General features: G+C 45.2%; 3 protein-coding genes across 4 annotated transcripts in view; 2 read left to right on the top strand and 1 right to left on the bottom strand.

Annotated features, from left to right (window-relative positions):
• lnx2b (ligand of numb-protein X 2b) overlaps positions 1–25648 on the top strand; it is a 169028-nt gene that overhangs the window by 65505 nt on the left and 77875 nt on the right. The gene's annotated exons all lie outside the window — the stretch shown is intronic.
• On the top strand, positions 6904–11339 carry npas4a (neuronal PAS domain protein 4a). The gene is made up of 8 exons (XM_061289985.1): positions 6904–7081; positions 7857–8017; positions 8100–8202; positions 8297–8600; positions 8769–8878; positions 9008–9143; positions 9253–10988; positions 11311–11339. Exons 1-8 carry the CDS (start codon positions 6904–6906, stop codon positions 11337–11339), a joined length of 2757 nt encoding a protein of 918 aa, XP_061145969.1.
• mrpl11 (mitochondrial ribosomal protein L11) overlaps positions 14399–25648 on the bottom strand; it is a 40923-nt gene continuing 29673 nt past the window's right edge. For both annotated transcript variants that reach the window (XM_061289262.1, XM_061289253.1), the window contains 4 exons: positions 18034–18129; positions 15603–15696; positions 14834–14993; positions 14399–14718 (listed from right to left, as the gene is read on the bottom strand). In XM_061289262.1, the coding sequence (XP_061145246.1) occupies positions 14601–14718; positions 14834–14993; positions 15603–15696; positions 18034–18129 (468 nt within the window). In that variant the 3' untranslated portion in view covers positions 14399–14600. The remainder of the gene's footprint in view (positions 14719–14833; positions 14994–15602; positions 15697–18033; positions 18130–25648) is intronic.

The raw sequence follows: 25648 nt of genomic DNA, 5'->3' as shown, positions 1-25648 counted from the left end.
TAAAACTATAACCCTATTTAAAACGCAAATTGGAACCCCTAACCTAACTTTAAAACCCAAGTTCCTGGTTTCAAACCCAAATTTGAAAGCCAAACCATGTTTTAAAACCATAATTTAAAACCCTAACCCCAGATCAAACCCTGGTTACAAACCCAAATTTGAAAGCCAAACCATGTTTTAAAACCATAATTTGAAACCCTAACCCCAGATCAAACGTTACTTCCAAACGCTGATTTGAAACCCTAACCCAACCTTATTTTTGAAACCAACTTTGAAAGCCTAATTTAAACAAGAACCCTTGTTTAACTCTAAATTGAATCGCTAAAGCTAGTTTCAAACCCACATCTAAAGATCTAACCCTTATTTAAAACCCTAATTTCAAACACTCACTGAAATGTAAAACCCTGTTTTACAACATTAAACCCTACACCTAACCCAAAAAAATACCATTTCCCAAAAATAACATTTTTGGAAAGGTGAGGAAAACCTGACACACAACCACACACGCACGGACGCGCGCACACACGCGCACACACAACACACACACGTACACACACACACCACCACCACACAAACACCCATCTGGTGTCGCTGAGGGTGGTAATGAGTCACACACACTTGTTTTATATAATCCGACCATCCCATTCTGTGCTTGTCTACTAGTGTTTAGTGTGCCAACCCCCCCCCCCCCACACACACACACACACACACACTGGGGTAAAAAGAAAAATTGACAACAATGCTTTTTTTTTATATACACCCAAAACCTAGGTAGCTTCTCTTACATAAGAAAAGACAAAGTTAACATCACTTTGTGGGTTTTTTTTCCATAAATATTCATTTTTGAAAGCATGTGGGAGAAGTAAAATTATTTTAAAAAAAAAATGTTCACCTCTCGTGGGTAATGGTGGTAAAATATCTTAAATGTGCATGTATGCACGCACGCACGCACGCACGCACGCACACACACACACACACACGCACACAATGTGAGAATCTGTTACGTGTCCGCTCGACTTTTTATTTTTTCCAATAAAAAAAAGATTTATATAAACGCTGTGACCTTCACCTTGGTTCCTTTTCACATTACATAAACACGGTTGCCAAGAGGCAACAAAGTGTTGCTATGGCGGCGTAGGCGCACATCCACAATATATTGTGTACTGCTCAAGACGTTCACCCACAGGGACAAGAAATAGCAACAACTGCCGTGCAGAGAAATGAAACCCAGTAAAAACATGCATTCAGAAGAAACACATTTCAACTTGTCACATTTAACCAACAATCTTGCCTGTGCCAATAGGATTTCTAATAACGAGAATTTTTTTTAATAAAACACAATAAATGGTCAGTTTGAACTGAAACCCAACAATGTTAAACCAATTTTAAAAATCAATAAGTTGATAAATGCAAGCAAAATATGTTCAATATTCATTTAAAAACATATTCATAAATATAACTATATATTTTCTATCTTTTCACATTTCAATTATTTTAATCATTGTGGGTTGTTAATAGTAAATTCCAAAACATAGTTGAAATGGAAAAATCAACTTGAACTTTTTTTTGTTAAACTTTCAAATCAACTTTTATTTGAAATCATGAGAGAGCATAACTACATAGTCTTTTAAAAGAAAGTGAGAGGAAAAATAGGTGCAGCAATTGTGACTTACATACACACATACATACACAATAATCTGAATAATGATTAGACTGCAGTATAAGCACCATTGTATCCAAGTCTCATATTTACGAGACGTGACTTTTAGCATTGATTCCACAAAAGTTGATGATTGCTGCGTGTTTATTTTGAAACAGAAATCTTCTTTTGCTAACTTGTTTGTTTTGCGCTGGTTGCTTTGACTCAAGTGTGCCGCTCGCATCTATTTGGAGCGTCAGTCAAAAATAGTACACATGACCATCACCGTGATGAAGTGGCATCGGACAGTCACTCTTCATGAATCAAGAGTGAAAGTACGTGTGAATGGCAATGACAGCTCACGCACACGCACGCGCACACACACACACACACACACGCACACACACACACACACACGTCCTCATGTCCCAAACTGTGTCAACAACAACAATAATGGGGGCAAGTGCAGCAGACGGACAAATGTAGTTCAGCGGCGCTCAGTCTCAACCATCTGAATGAATGACACTTTGGTTTGAGTGAGTGAGTGAGTGAGTGAGTGAGTGAGTGAGTGAGTGAGTGAGTGAGTGAGTGAGTGAGTGAGTGAGTGAGTGAGTGAGTGAGTGAGCGAGCGAATGAGTGAGTGAGCGCGTGAGCGAGTGAGCGAGAGTGATACAATTAGTTTATGAAGAAAACTAAAAGTGTCACATTGGCTCCCCCCCCTTGTGTACGTGTGCATGCTTCTCACACACACTTACATGCATGTACACACAGATGTACACACCCTACATGGATTCCATTTGTGTTTGCAGTGCATGGATGAAAACGACACCTGACGTGCATTTGTTCTCCCTGTAAATGTGTTCAATGATGGAGCAGGGGGGGGGGGGCACCGGTATCAATGAAAGAGGGGAGTGCATGGAAGACGTCGACTTGGTGTCTCCATGGCAACACCCGCATCAGCACCGCTGTGGTGGTGATGGGAAAAACTAAAGTCTGTGCATGCGTGCATGTACACAAGAGTCAGAAGTACAAAAACAGCGAGCGATAACAAGCTAATGTGGTCTGAGGAGATCAGAGTATTGGGAACACCACAAGATGGTACATTTTGAAGCAACTGCAAGGTACAAGAACAAACTACAATTTAAAATCCTACAAATTCTTTTGACAGGAAAGTGAGTGTGCACACACACGAACACGCACGCGCAGCACACACACTTAGGCCAATGCCAAATATTGGCCGAGCACTGGCCGCTTGCCTTCTCGGCGGCTGCCCCGGCAGCTAAAAATAAACTGCTTATTGTAAAAGCACAAAGAACAAGGTACAAGGCTACAGAAGTGAGACAGCTGAAGAAGAAGAGGAGGAGGAGGATGAAGGAGGCATTGGTGCACTTCTTATTCACTTGTTCTTGCACGTTAAAAAGTTGACTTTGGTGGAATTGCAAATTCATTTGCTCTCAGACTGTCTTAATAATTAATTAATTGATCAACCCACTCCCTACTTTGACTGACTTTTGTAATTGCGCAGTCTTCTTTTTTTGCTTTCACATCTTCAAACAGCTCATGGCGCCTCCAGTCACCCAATGGCTCTCTCAATGTCCTTTTCACACTCTTTGCACTTTGTGTTCCTGATGAGAAACGCCGATGGCGGTCCCGTGTTTGGAAGCTGCCTTACCAACAGGTGTGACTTTCACAGCATATCGAGGGACACAAAAAAAGTGCAAAAATTTGGAGCGAACAGCATGTTCCCCTCACCTTTAGTCATCGTCGCTTCACGCACAACACCGACAGAACACACACATACATCATCAACTTCACCATCATTAGCATGCAAGTTTGTTCTGGGTGTTGAGTGTGTTCAAGCCGCGCGCACACACACACACACACACCACAATGGTACTACAAACCATCGATATGATACTAAACGCATGCAATTGTTCCCCAGACATCATTCGGACCACTTCACAATCTTCATCTTGTGACAAAAATGTAGATGAAATATCTTCAACTCATCAGAGATGCTGATGGAGTGTTTTCAGAATTGATTATTCTACTTATAATCCCATCGATTAATCGGATGACCACAAATTTTGTGATATTAAACAATAAAATGTGCACGTGGTGTCCACTAGGGGTCACCATTCTCACATAATACTGCTGGATCTATGACTTTGAGTATGTGTGGTTTTAAAAAGTGGGCCTTGGCCCGATGAGTGACGTAGCAATCAGCAATTGAGAGCGTAGACCTGGTGCTGCTTTGTGAGGCTTTGAGGCACAAACTTTGCTTCGACTTTGTGAGTTATAAATAAGTCGAAGAGTGGTTTATTTTTGGGACAAAGTCGTGTAAAGACACATGAGGGACAATACAACCGACAGACAACAAGTACCAGAAAGGTTGTTTTTTTTCCCTTCTCTCACTGTGCTTATTTTTACACCCACGGATTTCAAGGTCTGCACTTTGTTTCCTGAAAAATAAAAAAACGGGGGAAGGAGCTTATCTGTTGCCTAGCAACACCTTCCATTGCCAGATATACGCAGCAGACAACTAGCAGCAGATTTAAAAAAGATACAGAAAAGTCAATGACGTTACTGATCTATGACAGTTCAGTCTAACGGACAGGCAACTTAAACCATTTGACCTTCTAACCGGACATACCTTTTGTTTTTTAGAATCAGCTTTATTGGCCAAGTTTGATATGGTCACTTGATCAATACAATCAATAGATTTGGTCAGTTGATAGCAGATATAATTGTAGCAGCACCAAACTGTCCACGCACGATAAGCAAACATTAGGCGCAAAAACGGCCGCTCGACGTCCATGCGTGACGTCAGCACGCTGGAACGCTCATCGATGTGAGGGGCTTTGATTTTCATCCGCTGACGCATAATCACAGCAGCTTACATCAGCTACAGAACAAACGGCTGCTTAGTCACAAGTCTCTAAAAAGGACATGCATACTGGCCACTCCACTCGGGACAGTGGATGTGGGTCTTCAGTACTGCTAACCAATATTTTAAACATATGGACATGTCAGTCTCAACATGTGACACTTTTCTAGAAAGACTGTATTTAGTGCAGTACCACGTTGCGCCTCAACATGCGAGGCAGCACTGAGTATATTGGAAAACATACAGCATGGTTAAAAGCAAGAAGAAGAGACAGAGAAGCTCTAATACTGTTTGTTCCTACAAAGCAGAGTAAATTTGACTATTTGACTTTTGTGCTTTGTTATTTTGAGGTCCTCAAAGTGATTTTATGCAACAGTTCCCCCATTTCTTGACAGCATGGGGACATTTTCTAAAAATAATTTCACTACAGAACACCCTGAAAGGAAATAGAGTGGTGCACATAATTAGAGGTACTTGTGATGTTATTTCTGTTTTTGAAACAAGGAGTGCGCATGACTCACCTCATCTTGGGTCCATTCAAAACCTTGAATGAGCTCAACCTTTGATTAGGAGTCCACTGGTGGACGAACGAGAGCGAGTGACGTCATTGCCACGTAGCAATCAGAATGCATATTATTAGTTCATTTAATCTTTTAGAGCTCAAAGTGGTACACAACGATGAAGGGTATATTGATTAGTCTAATGCAAGATGCACGGATTTTGGATTTTGTGACGGGTTTGGTTTGTAACATGTTAGGCATTTGGCAAAAAATGTCACAACCAAATGAATTCATTTTTTCATGGCAACTTAACACATTAAAAGCATACCATTGGTTTTGCTCTCTCTCACACAAATAAACACAAGCACACACACACAGCACACACAACACACACACACACACTTTCTCCCCTCCCCTCTCTCTTTGTGTCATTAGAAACTCTGCTCGATGTTTCCTTTTGTCCATTCAAGTGCTCCTCCTGGTCTATAAATAGCATGAGTGCGGCTGCAGGGGGCGCCATGCAGCAGCCCACAAATGTGTGTGCGCGTGTGTCTCGCCAGTAATATACATCTACTCAATCTATTTTTAGATCTTTCCCCCATCTCCCGCTCTCTCACACATGCACCGCAAACATGTCTGCATAATGCTGCGTGCGCCTCTTCCATACATTGCTTCATCTTTCGCCCATCCGTCCTCCATGCATCATCCCACATGTGACTTGCACCCTCCTCCTTCATTCATGCATCCTCAAAGAGCGGAAGGATTCTACGCATTCATGATGGATGGAAGGATGGATGGAAGGATGGATGGATGGATGGATGGATGGATGGATGGATGGATGGACGGATGGATGGAAAGAATGATACAGCAAAAGAAAGATAGACAGAGACACCCATTTAAAAAAGCGTAAGAGTTAGACAAAGACTGAAGACGAGAAAGAACATGAATAGAAATAGAGAAAGACAGAATGGTGTAAGGTAGACTACATGGTACAAAGATGACAGTAAGTCGGCAAGGCACATAAGAAAGAAGAGAATGATAGAAAGCCAGTAAGACTGAAATATAGAAAGAAAAGGCAGGTAGAAAGATGAGGAGAAATAAGGTTGATAGCAAGATGAGACAGAAGGACTGAAGGGAAGAAAGCTAGAATGATAGAGTTGGAAAGAGAATGACAAAAAATGAACTGAGAGGCAAAACGATAGAAACCCAGACAGATAGAGGACAGATGAAAGCAAGATAGGTGGATGGACGGAAAGAAAAAGATGGATGCGATAGATAAACCATGTGTCTGTCGATGGTAGCTAAGCTGCTCATACACTAGCTAAGTCCTGCTTGAATGCATTCACATAAAAACATTCTTCCTCTCCCTGGATGCGGTACACCTCCCTTCCTCTCTACCTACCTCTCTCCCTCCCCCCTCACTTGGTGACTCCGTTTTACGTTTTTACGCTAGCCCCGCCCCTTACTCGGTTTTGTCCAAATCAGGCTTTCTGCGAAACCGGAGCTCCCCGTTTCACCCCGACGTCATCGGCGGGGAGAGGCGAGCGCTGACGTCCGCGCGCAGTCACCGATGAGGGGAGGAGAGAGCGAACGAGGGAGGGAGGGAGGGAGGGAAGGAGCTGGAGGAGCTCCGCGATTGCAGCATCCATTCCAATGAGTCCCCCCACCCCTGCCTCCTTGTTACGTCGGCGGACGCGTCGGGGAGCCCCCCTCGCTCTCAAGCTATATAAGCCACTTGCGAGCAGAGTCCCTCACACACTGTCAGCGGATCGAGCCCAGTGCAGCCCAGCCATGAACAAAGTCCAATAACGGTCGAGCGCAGGTGCCCTGCAGCGGGACTTTCTTTGCCTTTTTTCCCCCCGCCATCCGTAACAAGCATGTACCGCTCAACCAAAGGAGCCTCCAAGGCTAGACGGGACCAGATCAACACCGAGATTCGCATCCTCAAGGACTTGTTGCCCATCTCTGACGCCGACAAAGCCAAGCTGTCATACCTCCACATCATGTCACTCGCCTGCATGTACACCAGGAAGTCTGTCTTCTTCTCGCCGCCAGGTAAGACGATGCCTCATCATTGTCATCATGATACTGTCACAATTTAGCAGATAGATTTTAAAAAAATAAAATAAAATGTTCCCATTGAAAGCAACTGAAATGACAAGAACATGTTAGGAAAAAAAGCAAATTCAAATATTGAAACGTAAATATAAGGAGAATGTCAAACTCAAACATTCAAACATGCTCACGCACACACACAAAGTAAGGACCCAAGTATGCGTCTTTAAGAGATGGAGCCATTTTAACACACGACACCATTTAATCGTGTACGAAAATCTTTTTTTCGGGAAGACACTTTTGCAAAACACTGCAGTTGTGCAGTGTGTCTGCGCGCTCGCGTGTAACGTAGAATCAACAAGTGCGGCAGCGGAGAGACACTGTCCGTGGTACTGAAGAGGTGACTGCTCGATTGTGAGTCACTATCCATGGTGCTACTAGCAGCAGCTCTCATGCATTTAAAAAAAAAAAAAGTATTTGGAGATTTCTTGGGTCTGTTTGAGGCAAAATAATAGGAACAGTTGTATCTATAGTATTTACTTTGTATCCATCTACTTCTGTCAATATATAAAGAAAGATGAACTGTTGTATTATATTTCTGTTGTCTGTCTTCATCTATCCGTCTGTCCGTCCCTGCATCCATAACAACTATACTATATTTTTAGATCGTGTCGATAGATGAACGTTGATAGTGTGACTATGAGGTCACTGTCCATGGTGCTGAAGCCTTACATACCCTCTTGACGTGTTTTGTTGTTGTTGCTGTCCAACGTAGAGGCAGCAAACGCATCGGCGGAGCCGAGCGCTCGCTTCCTGTCCCTGCCCGAGCTGTCCGACCTCATGCAGGCTCTCCCGGGTTTCCTCATGCTGCTCACCGCCGAGGGGAAGCTGCTCTACCTGTCCGATGCCGTCTCCGACCACCTGGGACATTCCATGGTTAGTTCATCCGTCAGTCTGTTCAGCCGTCCGTCTATCCGCCTAATGAAAGATCAGCAGATGATACTTGCTTGTGTGACAGGTGGACTTAGTGGCGCAAGGAGACAGCGTGTATGACATCATTGATGCTTCGGATCAGCTGACCGTGAGGAATCATCTGTCCAGCGCAGCCTCCCCAGAGATGGGTAAGATGAGAGAAGTGGTGTTGATCTGCTGTGATTGCCGTGTGTGGCGGAAAACATTTGTGCCCGAGTTCTCATTGCCTTTTTTTCGTAACAGATCGCCTCTTCCGCTGCCGCTTCAACACATCCAAGTCGGTGCGCAGGCAAAGCGCTGGGAATAAGCTGGTTCTGATTCGAGCTCGCCGCCTGTCCGTGCCCACCGCCAGCAGCGCTGCCGTCGGATCCTACTGGACCTCCAATCCCGTCTGGGTGTGTTTTTGCTCACCTTTGGAAAGCCATCCCGTCCGCTCCGGACTGGAGAGCACGTCCGCCGGTTCACCGGTGGCCGACGCCAATCTCTTCCTGGAAGGCTTTCACTCCCAGCACGGCCGAGACTTGAGGCTGCAGGCTGCGCACGAAAGGTAGATGAGTTGAACAAACGTGCTCCGCTCATATGTACAAAGACATTAAATGGATTTGTGGAAAATATCAAATTGATCAAATTTGGACACTGGAGTTTTCTGCCCAACGACAGCCTAATGTTGGTGTGCGTCGTCCATTAAGTGAACATGTCCCCCCTCCCCCCGCAGCGTGCACACTTACCTGGGCTACGACGTGGCGACGTTACGCTCTCGCTCCTGGTACGGCCTCCTCCATCCAAACGATCTGGCGCACGCCTCCGCTCAGCACCGCAGCCTGCGTAAGTGTAGACTCACAAAACACCCCCGCATATGCGCCGACGGGAACACCGCGCCTACTGCCGCCACACTGACAAAAAACAACAACAAAAATGGATGATGACTTACCAAGTTGTGCTGTGACTCAACAGTGCAAGAGGGAGGAGAGGGCCGAGGCGAGATGGTGGTGCGCGTGCAGGCTCAGGACCAAACGTGGGTTTGGCTCTACATGGTCCTCCAGCTGCAACCAGGAGACGTCCCCGTCGCCAGCAGCAACTACGTCATCAGGTATGTGCCGGTCGCACCGAAGTGCTACTTTTATCTAAAATGATTCTTTTCCATAGATCAGATACTCAACTTATTCCCACCTAACATTTGCCATGTTTTTCCATTTCAGTGAGTCGGAGGCCTGGTCAGTGCGTCAACAGCTGACCTCAGAGCAGACTCAGCTCAGCCTAGTCCTGAGTTCAGGTCCCCCCTTGCAAGAGAGCCTCCAGTCCCCCGACACCCTGTCCAGCCCCGACCAGGTGTTCACCCCCAGCAGCAGCGGCCTGTCAGGCCAGTCCTTCGACTTCAGCACGGCGGGCTGCAGCGTGGCCTCCTCGGACGAACGGGCCAGCTCGGCGGCCGAGGCCATGCAAACGGAGGAGGAGCCCCGCTCCAGCATCTCCTCCCTGGAGGAGGAGGCCTTCTTCCAGGCGCCGCCCGTGCGCAGCCCCTCGGCGGCCCCCTCGCCCACACCGGTCACAGTGGAGACGGTGTCCGACTTGGACTTTTTAACACAGAACATACTCATGCCGCCCTCCTTCGAGCTGGACCCCCCTCTTCCAGCTCTCCCCCTACCGCTTCCGCCCGTCCCCACCTCACAAGCTCAGGAGACCAAAGAGTTTGTGTGCACGCCTCCGTACACCCCCCACATTGGAGGGGCTAGCTTCCCGTTTGAGGAGCCGCACTTCAGCTTTGACCCCACGGGTACCACCACGCCACCCCCATCTGCCACCACTGCCACAGCCACAACCTCCATGGCTGCATCTTCTGTCTCCTCTGCGGCCCCACCCACCACCACCGGCTCAAGCCCCACACCGCCCACCACCCTGTCCACCAAGCTTCCCCTCAGCCTTCCCAACCCCTCCACAGAACTGCTCTTTGCCGTGGATCCCTGCTGCGGAGCCCTCTACGAGAAATTGCCGCCCACGCCGGACAGTCCAGGAGACGGCGACTGCACGGTGATGACCCTTCCAGAGGTTCGGGGTCCGCTCTACGTGGACGTGCCCTTGAGGCCTCTTCAGTGTCCCCCCGAGGGGCTCCTCACCCCTGAGGCGTCCCCTGGAAAACAGCCTTGCCTTTCCTTCTTCTCCCTGGAGAGAGAGCGGGAGAAGGAGAGGGCTGAGATCTCCCTGCTGGCCCAGCACATCAGCTCCCTGGCGGAGGGGTTCTACCTGGACCCCCTCTTGTCCAAGCTGTCCCCGACATCCTTGTCCAACCCTCCGTCCCCCTTCCTAGCCGAAATGGTCGATTCAGTCCAAGCGCTTCGGGAGTTTTATCCCATCAAAGCGTGGCAAGGCCTGGACATTCCCATGTTCCTGGAGGACGACACCTCTCTGTTTGAAGAGAGCATCCTAGACACCCTCCTCCAAGACGTGCCCCCCGAGTCCCCCTCGCCCATCCACATCTCGGACGCTTCGAGCCCAGTCTCTCCTCCGACACCAGTGTGCTGGCACCAAGCCTCCCAATTTGAGGGAGTGGGCCAATTCTGTAGCGCCCAATCGGCGCAACCTAACTCGGCGGACGGGTGCGGGGAGAGCGACGAGGTCGCCATGGAGGAGGAGTCGGCGGAGGAAGTCGCCGAGATGGAGGTGGCGTTATCTCCCGTGTCTTCATGCTCCTCCATACCGGCTTCTCCTCCACTCATCCTCACCTCCTCACCGGGGCCCGTTACCACCGTAGCCTCCACCGGCGTGGTAGAGGCGGTCTCCCCCGCAGCCGCCGCCTCCTGCACTCAGTCCCTCCTGGAGGAACTGGCTGTGCTGGAGCCCATGTTTGGGGCAGGTGCCTCGATCGCCCCTGGTTTAGGGCAACAACCTGAGTTGTATCAACTCCAGTGTCATCCATCGCCACAGTGCTTCCACAAAGGTAAGATCTCAGTTCAGTTATGTTCTTACTGAACTTTTAGTCCGACAGATAAAATTTCTGGATGAACCTCAAATTCTTAGAACCTTCAGGTCAACTTTATCCCCTTTTCAATGCACGTATGAGAATCTATGTCATGCGATTGGCCGATGACAAGGTGAGATAAGTTTTCAAACCTGGTCGCTGAGTGATTAGCTTCCAAAACAGTTGAAGCGTTTAGAGGTCAGGGTTCTCTGACGTGAGGTTCATCCTAAAATCTCATCCAAAACCTCAATATACTGAACATTAAGCTGACTTGTTCCTTCTTTTTTTTTTTGTCTTCCAGATGGGAGTAGAAGCATCCCTCCGTTCTAAAATAAGTCTGTGACTTACTTCATCAAGTATGGCATATTGTCATATTTTGTGGAGACACACTTTTACTGCAAAGTAAAACATGATTAAGTGTATAAATATACATAATGTGTAAAGGACTGACGCCTACATGAGAACAAAAAATGGGCTTTCTATTTTTTGTTCCACCATGAAGCTGTATACTAGTAAACCTGGTGCGACATTTACAAGCAGAACCAGAAGAACAACATGGACGCCCGACTGACTGAGTCCTGAGTCCATGTGGTGTCTGCCGCCCGCTTCAGATTGGCCATCTGAACTTGTTAAGCGTTGTTTAACTTACAGACATGCATTTGTATTCACTCGTAGTGAAAAATATCTGTCGTGAACATGGACAAAGAAAAAAAAAAAGGCTATTTTAATAGAGAGTTAATTTATGACTTTTTAGCACTTTTTTGCCTGATGTGCAGCAAAATTGAAAAGGTGCTCCAGTGTGGCATTTTAAATACACTTGGAATCGAAAGCACACTTCTAGCTTCTGAATTCTGACTTTGCGGCTTGCAAACCTTTAACATTCCATGAAGTGTCTGTCCATCTCAACTTGTGTTGATCTTTGTGATGTGCAACAAACTGGTAAAAAAAAAAAGAAAAAAAAACAGCATGTCAAGAGATTTTTGGCTTATGCTGCCAATGAGCTCTTTCGTTGTACTGTACATTTAGACTTTGAATGTGGATTCTTCAGATCAGGGAATCAGCGTGTGTTATTCGACAGGGTTGCAAAGGGGCAGGAATTTCTTTGAGAAGTTAAAACGGTTGAATTTTGAAACTTGTTTTGAAATTGAAAACTTTTCATGGGAATTGAATTCGGAGGGACACTTTATGGCAAGTGATCACATTTTGCAGCTTGAAAAACTTTGAAGTAACAGAACAGGAACTCCTGCGTATTTGCAATTTTGCAGTTTTCTTTTTTCTATTAAAGAAAAATGCTTATTTTTTTATTTGCTTCCAAACTTGCATATCATGGTTGTTCCCTGGGGCTTTCCCCAATTTCTTTTAAATTGCCTATTAAGCTCCCACTCTAAATGTTACAAATGATTTGTATATGTAAATTATTTGAATTTTCATTCCCATGAAGATTTTTCCCATTTTCAAAAATTCCCGCAACTTTGCAACAATAAGATTTGCAACACTGGCAGCTTATAGCACGTTTGTCCTTTTGTTGGACAAAAGGGACACATGAGGGTCTTTAGAAGTGAGGCACAATCAACTTCTTAACGAATGGGGCTGTTAGTTGGGCTGCTACTACTTTCTTTCCTTCTCGGACTTTACCAAGCGACTTGGCTTGAGGACGCTCCAATTTCCACGGTGTCGACACGTTCACGTAGAGTCATCTACGGTCAAGTAAAGGATTGATTCCTACGTTCTAGCTATTAAACGGCTAACCTAATGCGTGTACAATTGTATTTCTGTATGTGTGACATGTGATTCTATTCTGTTTCCAGACGGTTGTGAACATTTGTATGAAGGTTTGTACATATAAAATATATGAAGAGAGATTTCTATGGTATCAAATATGAATATATAAAGTATACTTAACTACAGAATGGACATTGTGGACCAGTGTTCGATTGTGTTGCTTATAAGTGTATTTGAATGTCAACAAATGCATTAATAATAAAGTGCACTTATAATGCTGCTGAGGTGTCGTCAGTTGCTTCTCGGCATCAGCACCCGCATCCTCATCTTCGTCATCATCCTCCTCCTCATCGTCGGCAGCCCTCCTTTTTCTTCCCCCCCGAGAGAGGTTCCCTCGGCAACAGCGCTGACGCACACGCGTGACGAGACAGAATGAGACGCCATCTGACTCAGAGTGACGCACGAGCTCGGTGCTTTGTGGGTACGCCTCTCTCCTACGATGACGCTGATGATGACACGCGGCTCCTTCTCCAAATCCGCTCACCGTACCTGCGACTAGGAGGGCTCCATATATAGGCATTCCGGTGCCATGCTTTATCTCAGCCATCCATTCAGCGGCTTGGAGCTGCAGTGACGAAAGGAGGAGGGAGAAATGGGGGGAGGGCAAAGGGGGAGTGAGGGGGAAGCTAAATTTAGAGGTACAGTAAAAGGAGGCAAGTGGGACAAAGTGAAGCTACAAAGGCAAGCCAATCGTTTAACATACTGCCGGAGCATTTCTGCTCGTTGGCTGAAGCACAAATGTTACATAACTCGGGGTGGGCTAGGGGGGGCATCAATGGATGTACACTACGGTAGTGGGAAGCAATCAAGAACAAATGCGGCATTCCCGTACATAATCGTGGTTTAGCATATACAAATTCACCTCTGGTCTTATCTTGAAGTGAGTTGAGGAGCTTCAGGTGCTGTGCGTACATTGGTTAGAGGCAAATTGGCTGGATAAGAATTTTTAGGGTCAAAACGGGTCACAGCATATTGACACGTCTTGTCGCAGAGAAATGTTTGTATAGCAGCACACGTTTTACCCTGCAAAACAAAGAAGTAAACAAACAGCTTGGTTTAATTGCGTTTTTGTGCTAGTCTTGCTGGGATTCAAACAGTCAAACCTTTGGTAATGGATTGATTGACTTGCTCAACAGCTTCCCAGCAATCAAAACAAACATTCAGCAAAAACTGGTGAGCACCTATGTTTCCGTCTTCTTTTTTTACACAAGCAACTTTCAATAATTTGTCCTTTAGAAAAAACTAGTTTTGTTTTTTTTAAGCTTTTTTAACTCGACAATTTAGTTCTCTCGATGCTCGAGCGCCCTCTGCTGTCTAGTGGTAAATGCAGCACTCACACAAACTATTGATATTAGGAAAATATGCATTTGCTATTACAATTACAATACCTTGTTCCAAGCCACCCTAAAATTTAGAACCGTATTTTGCTTCTATAAAACTGTAAGCTAAACCACCGTAAGATATTTCAAGCCATACTCACCGAAACGTGCACGCCATGTCAACCGATGAAGCTTGATGACAGTGCCATCTGGTGGAAAACGTCTATGGTGCAACGAATTTATTCTTGGGATTTAAGCGCCGGAAATTTCAAGTCAAATCAGACACCAAAGAGTTGAATTTGATTTATTCAATGCTGGCAAATGTATACAATGAGTATAAATATGAATGTCCTTGATAGCCGAGGACTCATGTTCTTCGTCCTCAAGGGGGTGCTAGCGATGTGGGCTAAAATATTATCCACCGGGGACAATGTTGTACCTCACGTGGCATGTAGATGTCAGTAATGAGCCCAAGCAAAGTGCTGATATTTCATCTCTTGCTGCTTTGTGTCGCTTCAGCCGCAGCCTCAGCCGCTGCCGCCGCCGCCTCTGCCTTCAATTTCTCCTCTCGCTGCTCCAAGAAGTCTTTGCATTCATCAGCGGAGAGGCTGAACACAACCAAACAGAAGACGTACGGGAGTTATGCAAGTGATGATCAAACTTTTGACTGTCAGTTTTGAAGTTTCTGGGACTGAACGTGTGATCAGTTGCTCCAACACTTACTCGTTGACCACCTTGATGCCCAGCGAGCGTGCCGAGCCCACGATGCTTTTGACCACGTTCTCCAGCGACGTGTTCCTCATCTTGAAGCACTCGTCTTCCGCTTTCACACGGGCAATCTCATACACGGCTCGTACAGACACCAAGCCTGCCGTTTCGTGGCCTTCAAAGGGAATGAAGATTGGATGATTTGCTTTTAATGTTAAGGTTTTATTCATTATAGTGAAGAGATTCATCCGGTTAGAACAGGCAAAGCATTCGGTGTAAAAATTGCGCCAATCTTCATTGTGTGGTGAACACTGACAGGGAAAAGCTCATTGAAGGGCTGCAGTAGCAGCATTCCACCAATAGAGGGTGCTAAGGACGATAAGACAGTCCCGAGAAGTAGCTTGAATACAGTACAAAGGCGTTTTTGTACATGGAACCTGAAAAGAGATGCGGTAGAAATATTAGTCAATCATTATTTTCAACCCCAATAGAAATAATTTATTATTATAATTTTATAAACCAATCGCTGGTGGATGTTGAACACACCCGCATCACAATAAATGGGGTTATTCCTCTATTGCAGAATCTCCACAGGAGCCAGTGAGCATTCGTGTAGAGCTGGCTTTTAGAAATCAACATCTGAACGGAGACTGGAGACCATTCTCTGGATTGGAATGCTGAAAGTCCATCAGAGCTGCCAGAGTTGTGAAAGCAATACCACTCGGGACAAGCTCAAACGGCGGCGTGTGGTGAAAAGGCGCGAGGTAAGAGGCCGGCGTCTCACCTGTTTTTCCGGCTCCTTTGGCAATGCCCGCGGCTTGCTTGAGGAAGTACGAGACGGTGGGCTGACCGATGTGAAGGTCATACGTCCTGTCAGGCTGCCGACACACAAGCGTGGGAGTCAAGTCAAGTTTATTTGTATAACCCTAAATCACAAGCAGTCTCAAAGGGCTTCACATCGACAAAAATTGACAATTATTCTCAAAGCATCCCCTGATCTTAAGCTCCCAAAAGGGCAAGGAAAAACTCAAAAAAATCACCAGGTTGAAATGGATGCAGAGAGGGCACAAATAATACATAATATGAAAATCAATGGGAAAAAAAAAAAAAAAAAAGTGGATGTCCATGCCAGAGCGACGGGCTGTCGGAGGTGCCCTCAATTGACCTGGCAGTGGTTATATTTGAAGATTCTTCTTTGTATGGATTGCTCAAAACATATTAAAAAAAAAAAAAAAAAACTTGTTAATGACACTTTTCACAGTATTTTTTACCACCTGGCGGTCAAACTAATATAGCACAACACTTTGAAACAAATAGGAAATGATCTCACAGTTTTCCAAGTAAGAGGCCAAGAGTGCTTGCCGCAAAATGAAGTTTACTCCAAACGCAACTGCCACATAAAGCATTTTAACATCCATCCATTTTCTGAACAATGTATGTATATTAAAACACCTTTAAGCACCTTGTATTTGCCACAATGACAGCTGTGATTAAATACAGACAACACTATAGCTTCATGTAAATGTCAGCAACCTCCCACGCCGTCTCCGCACAGACACGCTGACGATGTGTTTGTACTTTCTCCAAAAGAAATTACGCCCGAGTATGTTTTTGAGGATGAGAAACACACAAGCAAGTGCCAAGCGGGGCGGTTATTCCCCAGACTTCCGCTCTTGATGCGATGCTAGGCTAATTAGCTGCAGGTGTCACCTGGCATCAACATGAAAGCGGCCGTCGTCATTTGCGGTGAAAAGTCAACTCGAGGAGCGCGGCTTCTTTTTAACTGCGACGTTGGCAAGATGCTGAAAATGGAACATCATCACGAGGCAGGCTCATGCTGGGATTTAGACTTTCGGCTTTAACTTATTCCCTCACAGTGTTTTTTTGTTGTTGTTGTTGTACATAACATATGTGCCATCAAAAGCTATTTGTCTTATTTGTGCTCATTCTTGGAAGTTTCACATCAGCAAAAAATATTCATGTCAAAATCACAAGCCAGCTTGACTCTTAACAACAAGCTACCGTTTTTTTCCATGTATAATGCGCCCCCATGTATAATACGCACCCTAAAAATGGCATGTTGATGCTGGAAAAAAGCCTGTACCCATGTATAATACGCACCCAAATTTTGACTCCTACTTAAGTCCGTGAACGTAAAATTATTTCAGAAAAAAGATCATCTTTGGGAACAACCGGATGTTATTCTGCCGGTCAGTATCACTGCGCATGCGCTAGCATACTCCATAGCGAAGAAATGTTTCGGATTTGTGTAGGGTACATTGTGACAGACAGCAAACGAGCAGGTGATCCAGCAAGCCTTGTCTGATACCAGAGCATTGTGTTCGTATGGAGCGTGTTTGAAGTGAACAGCAGAGAAGAAAGCGCATCTGTAATGGCGACCTCCGCATGATATCCGGATTTAAAAAAAAAAAAAGAATTTTTTTTTTTTTTTTTTTGTACCCATGTATAATGCGCACCCCAGATTTTAGGACAATAAATTAGTTAAATTTTGCGCATTATACATGGAAAAAACGGTAATTTTCTCTGCTTGTCGGTGTGAAACCTGTGTTTTTGGTGAAACCAATCCATATTCTACACTTGCTGACCCAAAACTAAAAAAAAGTAGCAGAATGGTTTTTCCTTGTGAAAGAAGAGAGGCAACTGCTTATTTTTGCTAGGGTTGGTAATTAGATTGTCACAGAACTCAACATTCTGTGGGTTTTGAAAGATCAGTCTAAATGCTGTAAAATGGCTGAAAATAGGGTTTTAAAAAAAAATCTACTGGCAAATAATCTTTTGCACTGACTTGTGAGTACATGGAGACTTGAGAAACGCTGCACTAGCGCTTTTGACATCGCCTGCAGGTGGCAGTGACGGGCTTTAAGTGGACCAGATACAGAAACTTGAGGTGGGAGGTTGTCAAGTCAAATAATGAGTGGAGACGTGATAAAATGGGGGAGAGGGTGGTGGTGTCAAAGAACAAACGCTTTTCAATCATCGCTATGTCTTGCTGGCACTTAATGCCGCTTGACTGCGCCTTCCTCAGGGTATTGCTTCAGTAATGAATGCAAATGAAAAAAGGCTTACTTCTGCACCCGAATATGAATAATGGAAGCCCTCGCTAAATGTTCTTCAGCTGACGAATTAAGCCACGCCGCAGGTGGGCGGGGCGGGAAGCGAAAGGAGGTCGAGTGGAGTTTGGAAGACACGCATACCTTCACGTTAATCTTAATTGGAAGAGGGATGCCATCTTTCATCTCCTTGGTCTTCTCGTTAAAGTCCTTGCAGAACTGCCCGATGGGGATTCCTCTCTGGGTGGGCAGAAAACAAAAAAAAAAAAAGAAAATGCTTTGATATTTACAATGAAAATTGTCTGTCATTCGTTTAACATGACATTTCTTTAGGACAGTTAGGAGCTTCAAACAGTCCTGAGGACTGTCAGGTTCCCACTCAAATATACGGCAGTTGGTTTTTGAAGGCTCATGGGGGGGATCGAGCGATATTTAAAAAAAAAGTGGTTGGTCATACGGTAAATTTATGCAGCTACATGAGCTAGCTTTTTCTTTTCAATCCCAAAACAATTCATCGTGCATTCATTCATGTAAGACAGGCTAAGTAATACATTTGAAAAAGATTTGGAGCATTCCATTAAGACATTCATGATTTTGCTCGACCTACACCACGCTGCAATGTGTGTAGGAAAAGTGCACATTACGTGCGGGTTAAAATGGATGAGGGGGAGCCTGCATATCGTCCAAGTCTGCCCGAGGCTTCCATCACCCATCAATCACGACATCACACACACAAACACACCTGAGGAAATGTGCATATGACAGACTGCGTTTGCATATATGTCACCAGTCAAGTGTGTGTGTGTGTGTGTGTGACACTTTTATATAGCCTATAAGGCTCCTTGTTAAATTCCCAGTGGAATCCACATTCTCGAGTGTGTGTGTGTGTGTGTGTGTGTGCGCTGCGTTGTTTATGTGCGCGTCCGTCACTCGGTTGCTCTGGCGCCCACAGCCACACAAGGGCGGGTGATGAATGAGCCTCCCGTTCTGCCGCCCAAGCGCAGTGAAAGCAAAATGGATGGCTGACATTAAGTCAACATGTGAGCGGCGCGTGCGAGCGTGCGCGCACACGCGTCTCCCTCGCCACAAGCAGAAATTCAACAAGCGACGTCCAATAACGGATCTAATTATTACGGCTGCAATTTAAATTGGCCTTCACCCACGCGACACCCCATCTACCGGCCCGCCATCCGTCCCAACGCAGTGATTGAAACGTTCATTTCGGAGATGAGGGGAAAGGAATAAAAAAAAAAAAAAAGGTTTAATGGAGCCACCTTCCGACTCTAATCACGGATTCGATGAAAAGTCAGTCATCCCGAGGCGTTTGGCGATGACAGGGCGAAGGAGGCGTTCATTTGAGGTTAATGGGCTAGAAAGTGCTCTCAAGTCCACCAAAGGCTTCAGAAGCGCTTTAGGAATGCTAATAATGGATCCATATCACCATTACTGATACTATAGGGGCAGAAGTGGCAAAAGTTATCCCATTTTTGTAAAAGTACAAATGATTTTATGTTGCAAATGTCTGCTTTGACTTTGGAAAACCATTTCGGACATGTTTTGGATCAATCCAGCAAGGGACTCATAATGGATGCATGCACAACACTGTTTCATTTTCAGACATATGATGTTTGGGTCCAACAGGGCCTATTTATTTTCTCGAGTGTGCTAATCTTCAGCTGAGCAGGGAAAGTCACTTTGATTACTTCACTGTCAACAACACTGCAACATGTTTCTTTGGTGATGTACCTTGAAACATTTCCAATGTCAAATATGAGCCAGGTTGGGAAGGTTCCCCTCCTTTTTCAAGTCAACGTGATGATTTCCATCCCAATATTTTGCACTAATAAAAATGAAATCATGACATACCCCAGAGGCCTTGTTTGTTTCTACCTAGCAGTCCCTGCTGTGCTTATTAACCAAATTCCCCCATCAACTTGACTACCTTGTGCATGTGCCCTTCTCTCGCTCCCTCCCTCTGCATGCCATAAAACAACATCACTTGAGTAAACAACAATGAGGGGGAGGGTGCATGTCTAATTAGAAAAGATTCATATAAAGACGGTGACGCCGCGCATATGAATCCAAGGAAGCATCGTCTGACTCAATCGGTACTAGTCGCCAGTCAGTCATTATGTGCACCTGGCGTCATCTAATGATCGTGACGCCGCCTTTTCATGTCGGACAAAGCCAAGAAAAAGTCCTCGGCCCTGACCGGCTGAGCTGGAGATAATAGCCCTGTGTTTGTGGATGCGCTTAAGCGCGGACAAAAGAACGCCGCTGCTGAACAAAGACGGAGAAAACGACAAAAGTCGAGGCTGCAGAAACAGTAAGCAGAGCCGTGCATGTGCCGATTAGCGCACGCGTGAAGCTTTCGAGTGCAGTACTCACAAGTTGACAGAAGTACAACAAACGTACTCTTGTACTTCAGTGAGAATAAAGTCTGACTGAAATGTACTGTTGCGTGAAAGCGCAAAATTAAAAACACTAGATTACTGTCAACGCTAAAGGCCATCTGAGAAACCATCGCTCAAGCTAAGTACAGATACTCCAGGAAAGACAAAAATGTGTCCGCCATATTGAACGTGCTACGTGAAGATCTATATATTGGGCAATACTAATACGAAGACCACAATTTGATTTTTTTTTTTTTATCTTGTTGGATTACCACTTCTCTTTTAATATTTCATATTAATTCCTTCAATTTATATATGTTTATTAGGGGTGTAACGATTCATCGATACACATCGATTAATCGATATAAGGCTCTACGATTTATTGGCATCGATGCTAAACGTAAACATCGATTTATATCGCCGTGTTTGACCTCGGACATGAGACGCGACTTTATTTTGAAATCCAGTTCATTGTTGCTTGCTTCCTCTTTCCGGGAGCAGTGCGCGGCGTGTTCTGTTGTGAGCAGAGGAGGCACGTGAAAGGGGAGTCGACAACTAGCACGCGGCTCCTGGGCTGGTGCTATGGCTAGTGTCCAAAAAGACGAGGAAATTGGCTTCCCTTTAGGCTTCAAGTCATTCTTTGGAAGCACTTTGGATTCCAAAGAAAAGATGACTCAACGGACAAGACACGTGCAGTTTGTAAATCCTGCCATGCGGTGATCAAATATTCAGGGAGCACAAATCTCGCCGCACATTTAAAGAAAAAACACCACATCAAAGTTCAGTGTTAAAAGAAGCACTTTGTATACTACAATACTCTTGTAATTTCCTAAATAAAGAGTTTGCAGTACCTTGTTGATTTTGCGTATGAATTGTTATAAAGCAGGAGATTGTTCTATATTTTTTATTTAAAAAAATATACATATATGTATCGATCGTAGAGCACTATATCGTGACGTATCGTGAATGAATCACAGCAGGGTTTAAGATATCGGCAAATATCGTATCGTGGTTCTTTGTATCGATATGATATCGTATCGTGACAAAACCCGCGATTTACACCCCTAATGTTTATATTTGACATGTCTGCACTGCAGTAGGAGCCGCTTTTAATCCCAGCCGTCCGTCGCTGTTGTGGACTCGTCTAAACGTTAGCGCACCGTACTTGCCGTGAGCTTCCCATGAAGATATTCACCAGAGACCGACTGGCGGTAATGGTTTAATTAAGTAGTTGAGCCGCTGATGATGACAACACACGCTACAATTATTATGGCCTGGGGCTGACGATGGAAAAGCGGAACTGCGATGATGGGGAGGGGAATGTTGCAAGCGTGGTAGCAGATGGCAAGCGTGTCAAGAAAGTCCGCTTCAAGCTTCATTCATGCACTTCTTGTCGCATTTATTGAAGTGGCAAAAGCAGCGATGGCCAAATGGCTAACTCGGCTCACCGCGCTCGAGCATCTAATCATTCCCCAGCTCCAGCCGCTGGATAAATCCTCTCCGCATGACTGACCGGAGGGAACGGCGTGATCTCCGAGAGAAAAATGGCCTCGACCAATCAGGGGAAGCGAAGTCTCGCACAATGGCGGCTTGACAAGGACAACAAGCTTTGGGCCACGCGTCTTGAAAAGGACCTTGGGGATGGCGCTAGCGCTCGGATTTAACTTCAACCTCATAAAGATGTTCCTCGCCATTAAATGCGGCAGCAGCACCGTTGCGTAATTGCCGTGCCATGTGTTTGGGAGCCTCGCGGGCCAGGCTTTTGTTTCTGGCAATTACGGGGACAATTAGACATTTGCCAATAAAATCGGAAACAGGGCCTATTCGATTGGACTTTTCCGGCAAATTCTTTGCAATCTTCTCTTGACATTTCCCTGGTGGACTTTTGTGTGAGAATGGAATACAAAGTAAGTCAAAGCACATTTTACAAGCACCATCTGTCTGTCTGTGATTTACAGGCAATTAGCAATACATTTTGTTTCAGGCTGGTACAGATTTTTTTGGGCAATTCATTCTTCATTTTGGTGAGTCCGATTTGTGGTGCCACCTTGTGGCGTAACATGCCGGGTTTGCTTTTGTGACAACTCAAAAGAACAAAAACAAGACTTTTAAAAGGGTGGCAAACTAATCAAATGTTTACGGATGTAAAATTAAGAAATGGGTCATGAAGTGATTCATTGCATTGCTTGGGCTAAATGTCAGCTCCTTTTTTTACACGCGTTCGTTCATCATCTTTTCTCAAGATCGCCACACACTTTCTACTACGACACATAAAAATACTACATGATCTCCTTGATGCCTAATTTCTCCCCTTCATAATTTACGTGACGAGCTGAGATTCATCGTTTAATCGTTATTTTCCAATCCTCCTGTCTGTGGTGTTTTGCATGACATGCTAGCAAGCGAGCAGACTTGTTATTATGTGATTTGTTTGAATTTTTTGTGTATGGACCCAAAAAAAAACTACAGCTTAAAAATTGGCACTATAGTTGGGGTTGACTGTACTTGATTGGACCATTGGGCCAATTCTCTGCAGTCTTTTCTTGACACTTCCTCGAGTGTTAATGTGATTGGCCTTTCAGCTTCAGGAAGCCTTTTTAACAAGACGACGCACTCAAGTGGCGCAGCGGTTGGACAAGTGGGGGGCTGGGGGGTGACCCGAGAGGAATCGCTGAGGTGGGGCCAAGTTGCCGGCGAGTGTAAACATTTGAACAATTAACGGCCGTTTGTTTAAGCAAGCCGAACTGCGGGGCTGTGGCGAGGAAGGGGGGGGGGGGGTCGCTCGTCAACGCGCTAGGGTATGTTTATGCATGAAGGCCGCCGCCTCATTTCGAGCTGACAGGACTATCCGTTGAAGAATGGATGCAAGTGTATATTATTAAGCTGGCGGGGAGAGCTGACGAAGGGGAAACGTTCACCTCGCGCGTTCGCAGGTGTGTTAGCATGGCAGCCAAGTGGAGCGGCAACAGAAATTGTCTGAGAGATGGCTGGAGATGGCAAGGAGACAGCAGAGAATAGGTCAGGGGATGTATTGTGCTTATGGAAGCATGACAAACATGGAGATAAAGGGCACGCGCGTGGAGAAGAGCCTCCGGGCGGGATTAATTACCCCTGGCAGACGGGGACGGGGGAATAATTGCCCTGTGTAAGCGACAAGGAGCGTTAGGGAGGCTGCCACCTTAAAGGACTCCAGATCTTGGTGGGAGGCCAGGGTCATTAAACCCCTCTGAGGGAAACACTCATTCATTACCTTCATTAACTTGTACATTTAATCTGCCTCGCACTCTGAGTTTTATCCTGTGGTGAGGGGTCATGGACAGCAAGGCTGGCCTAAATAATATTACCAGCACTGACTTTTACTTCCAGAAATTGATGCTATTGGCCTGCCCCACGTAGATTTTAATTCCTCTTCTTTTTTTAAAACACATAGTATTAATTTTTTGAAATTTGCTGTTGAAGATAGCTTGAGAGCCTACCTGACTCAAACTATCATAGAAATGGAACTATTTTCTGTTCTACATTTGTCCTCACAGGACCAGAATGCTGGCACTTGATGACGTCAGCATTTTCTTTCCTCTGATTTGTTGGGTCAGAGCGACGTTCAGCAAACAAAACATCTGTAGCAACACAAACACAATACATTTAATAATAAGCACCCCTGCTGCCGAAGATATTTTCTATTATTCTTTTATATCAATAGATAAAAACTGATTGTGAACTGCTCCAAAGGATGCGTGATTATTAAATAGCATCTTTTTGCATGGTATAACTGGGACATGATGTTGGTGCGTTTAAGAGATGTCTAAAGTCCATGCTGAATGTCCAGGTAGCAAATGCGCCACTGGTTTATTGCAATCAGACGTTGCCAGAGCATCATCTCGCTGATTAGCTTTCATGCTATGCGCGTACTGCCAACTGGAAAGGAACAACAGACGGCGGCGCACAAAGCACAAAAATAAATCCAGTTCACTCTGGACATGCCTTTTTACCCAATTTTCCACCCTGGAATTGGCAGCTCTGTATCCAAAAACAGTCTCATCGGCAGGCTGCACTCAAGTGTGATGAAGCTGGTGAACAGGTAAGCAGATGGAGAGCAAACCCTGTGACTAATTTTTCAAGCCGCCCAAAAAAAAACAAAGACTGGTTGGTTATTTACGTAGGAAACAAAGTTACTACATAAAAGCCAACCCTGTTGAAGCGTCTCGGCCAAGAAGACGCAGAAGAATGTTCTGTTTGGCATTTGTTTTTTCAAAATGGATGGCATGGTGCACCTAAATATTTCATTTTCGACTCCATTAGGTCTCCCACACAGTGTTGTGCTTCTGGCCAACTCACATGATTAATCATGTGTTCAGGCTGTAGTGCCAAGCAGCGTGAACGACTGTTAGCTGAAGTTCAACGGAAAAAAAACACCACTAAAAAGCCAAACTACAAGTTGTGGCTTCCTTGCATCATACAAAAATATTATGGAAAAATAATACATTTTAATGGAACCAATATGGTGGTGCAGTGAGAAATGAGATTAATTTGTTCAGTGACCCCATTCCCAAACTCAAAACACTTAAATGATTTTTCCTCATTTGAATGAATAATAACGCCAGAAATCTGTTCCAGCCTCTCCCAAAACAAAAACAATGTTATATATATATAACGATATAACGATGTTTAAAGTCTTATAATATCAAAAGATATGCTAGACGTTAGCCCATCTACTTTCCTATTATACGTTAGCTTTCAGCTAGCGCCCTTTGAGGCAAAGTTATCTGTATATTTTTTTGTCCACGACATATAATTATTCCTGCCATTATCCCATTCGCTGCCTTGCTTGACGGAGACCAAGTTTGAAGGCGTGACCTTCAACCACACTCACGGGGGGGCGGAGAATGGGGAATCGGCGTCAATACACAGAAGCGGAGAAACAAAAGACGCTCACAATCACAAATGTGAGGAATGGAAGGGGCGCGTCTGCAAGCCAGCGGCGAAAATTGTTGCTGAATGTGACAAGAAGGATGAGTCACCGTCCCCTTTTCACACCGGCCTGATTAAAGGTCACTCTGAAAGCAGGCCCAGCACACTTAAAGTGTTGTGCTGTTACTCTTAAGTGCAAAGTGCCTGCAGATGAGACCATGGGGCCCAGCAAAGCTATGAATTCCAAGATGGAGACCCATCAACAAGAGGGCAAAGACCAGAGGGAGTTAGTTTTGGGAGCAAAGGGTTTAGGGGGGGGGGGACATTGTGACTGTTTGATGGAGAGACATTAATATGATTCCTGAGAACTTCCCAGGCAGCCAAACTGCTTCAGGCGAAAACATTCTGAGCTGGAGTGCGATGCTAGCAGCACAACAGCGCGCGCGCACACACACACG

Source organism: Syngnathus typhle, linkage group LG1, assembly GCF_033458585.1.
Source record: "Syngnathus typhle isolate RoL2023-S1 ecotype Sweden linkage group LG1, RoL_Styp_1.0, whole genome shotgun sequence".
Taxonomy (NCBI): Eukaryota; Metazoa; Chordata; class Actinopteri; order Syngnathiformes; family Syngnathidae; genus Syngnathus; species Syngnathus typhle.
This window is presented reverse-complemented; position numbering and strand designations above follow the sequence as displayed.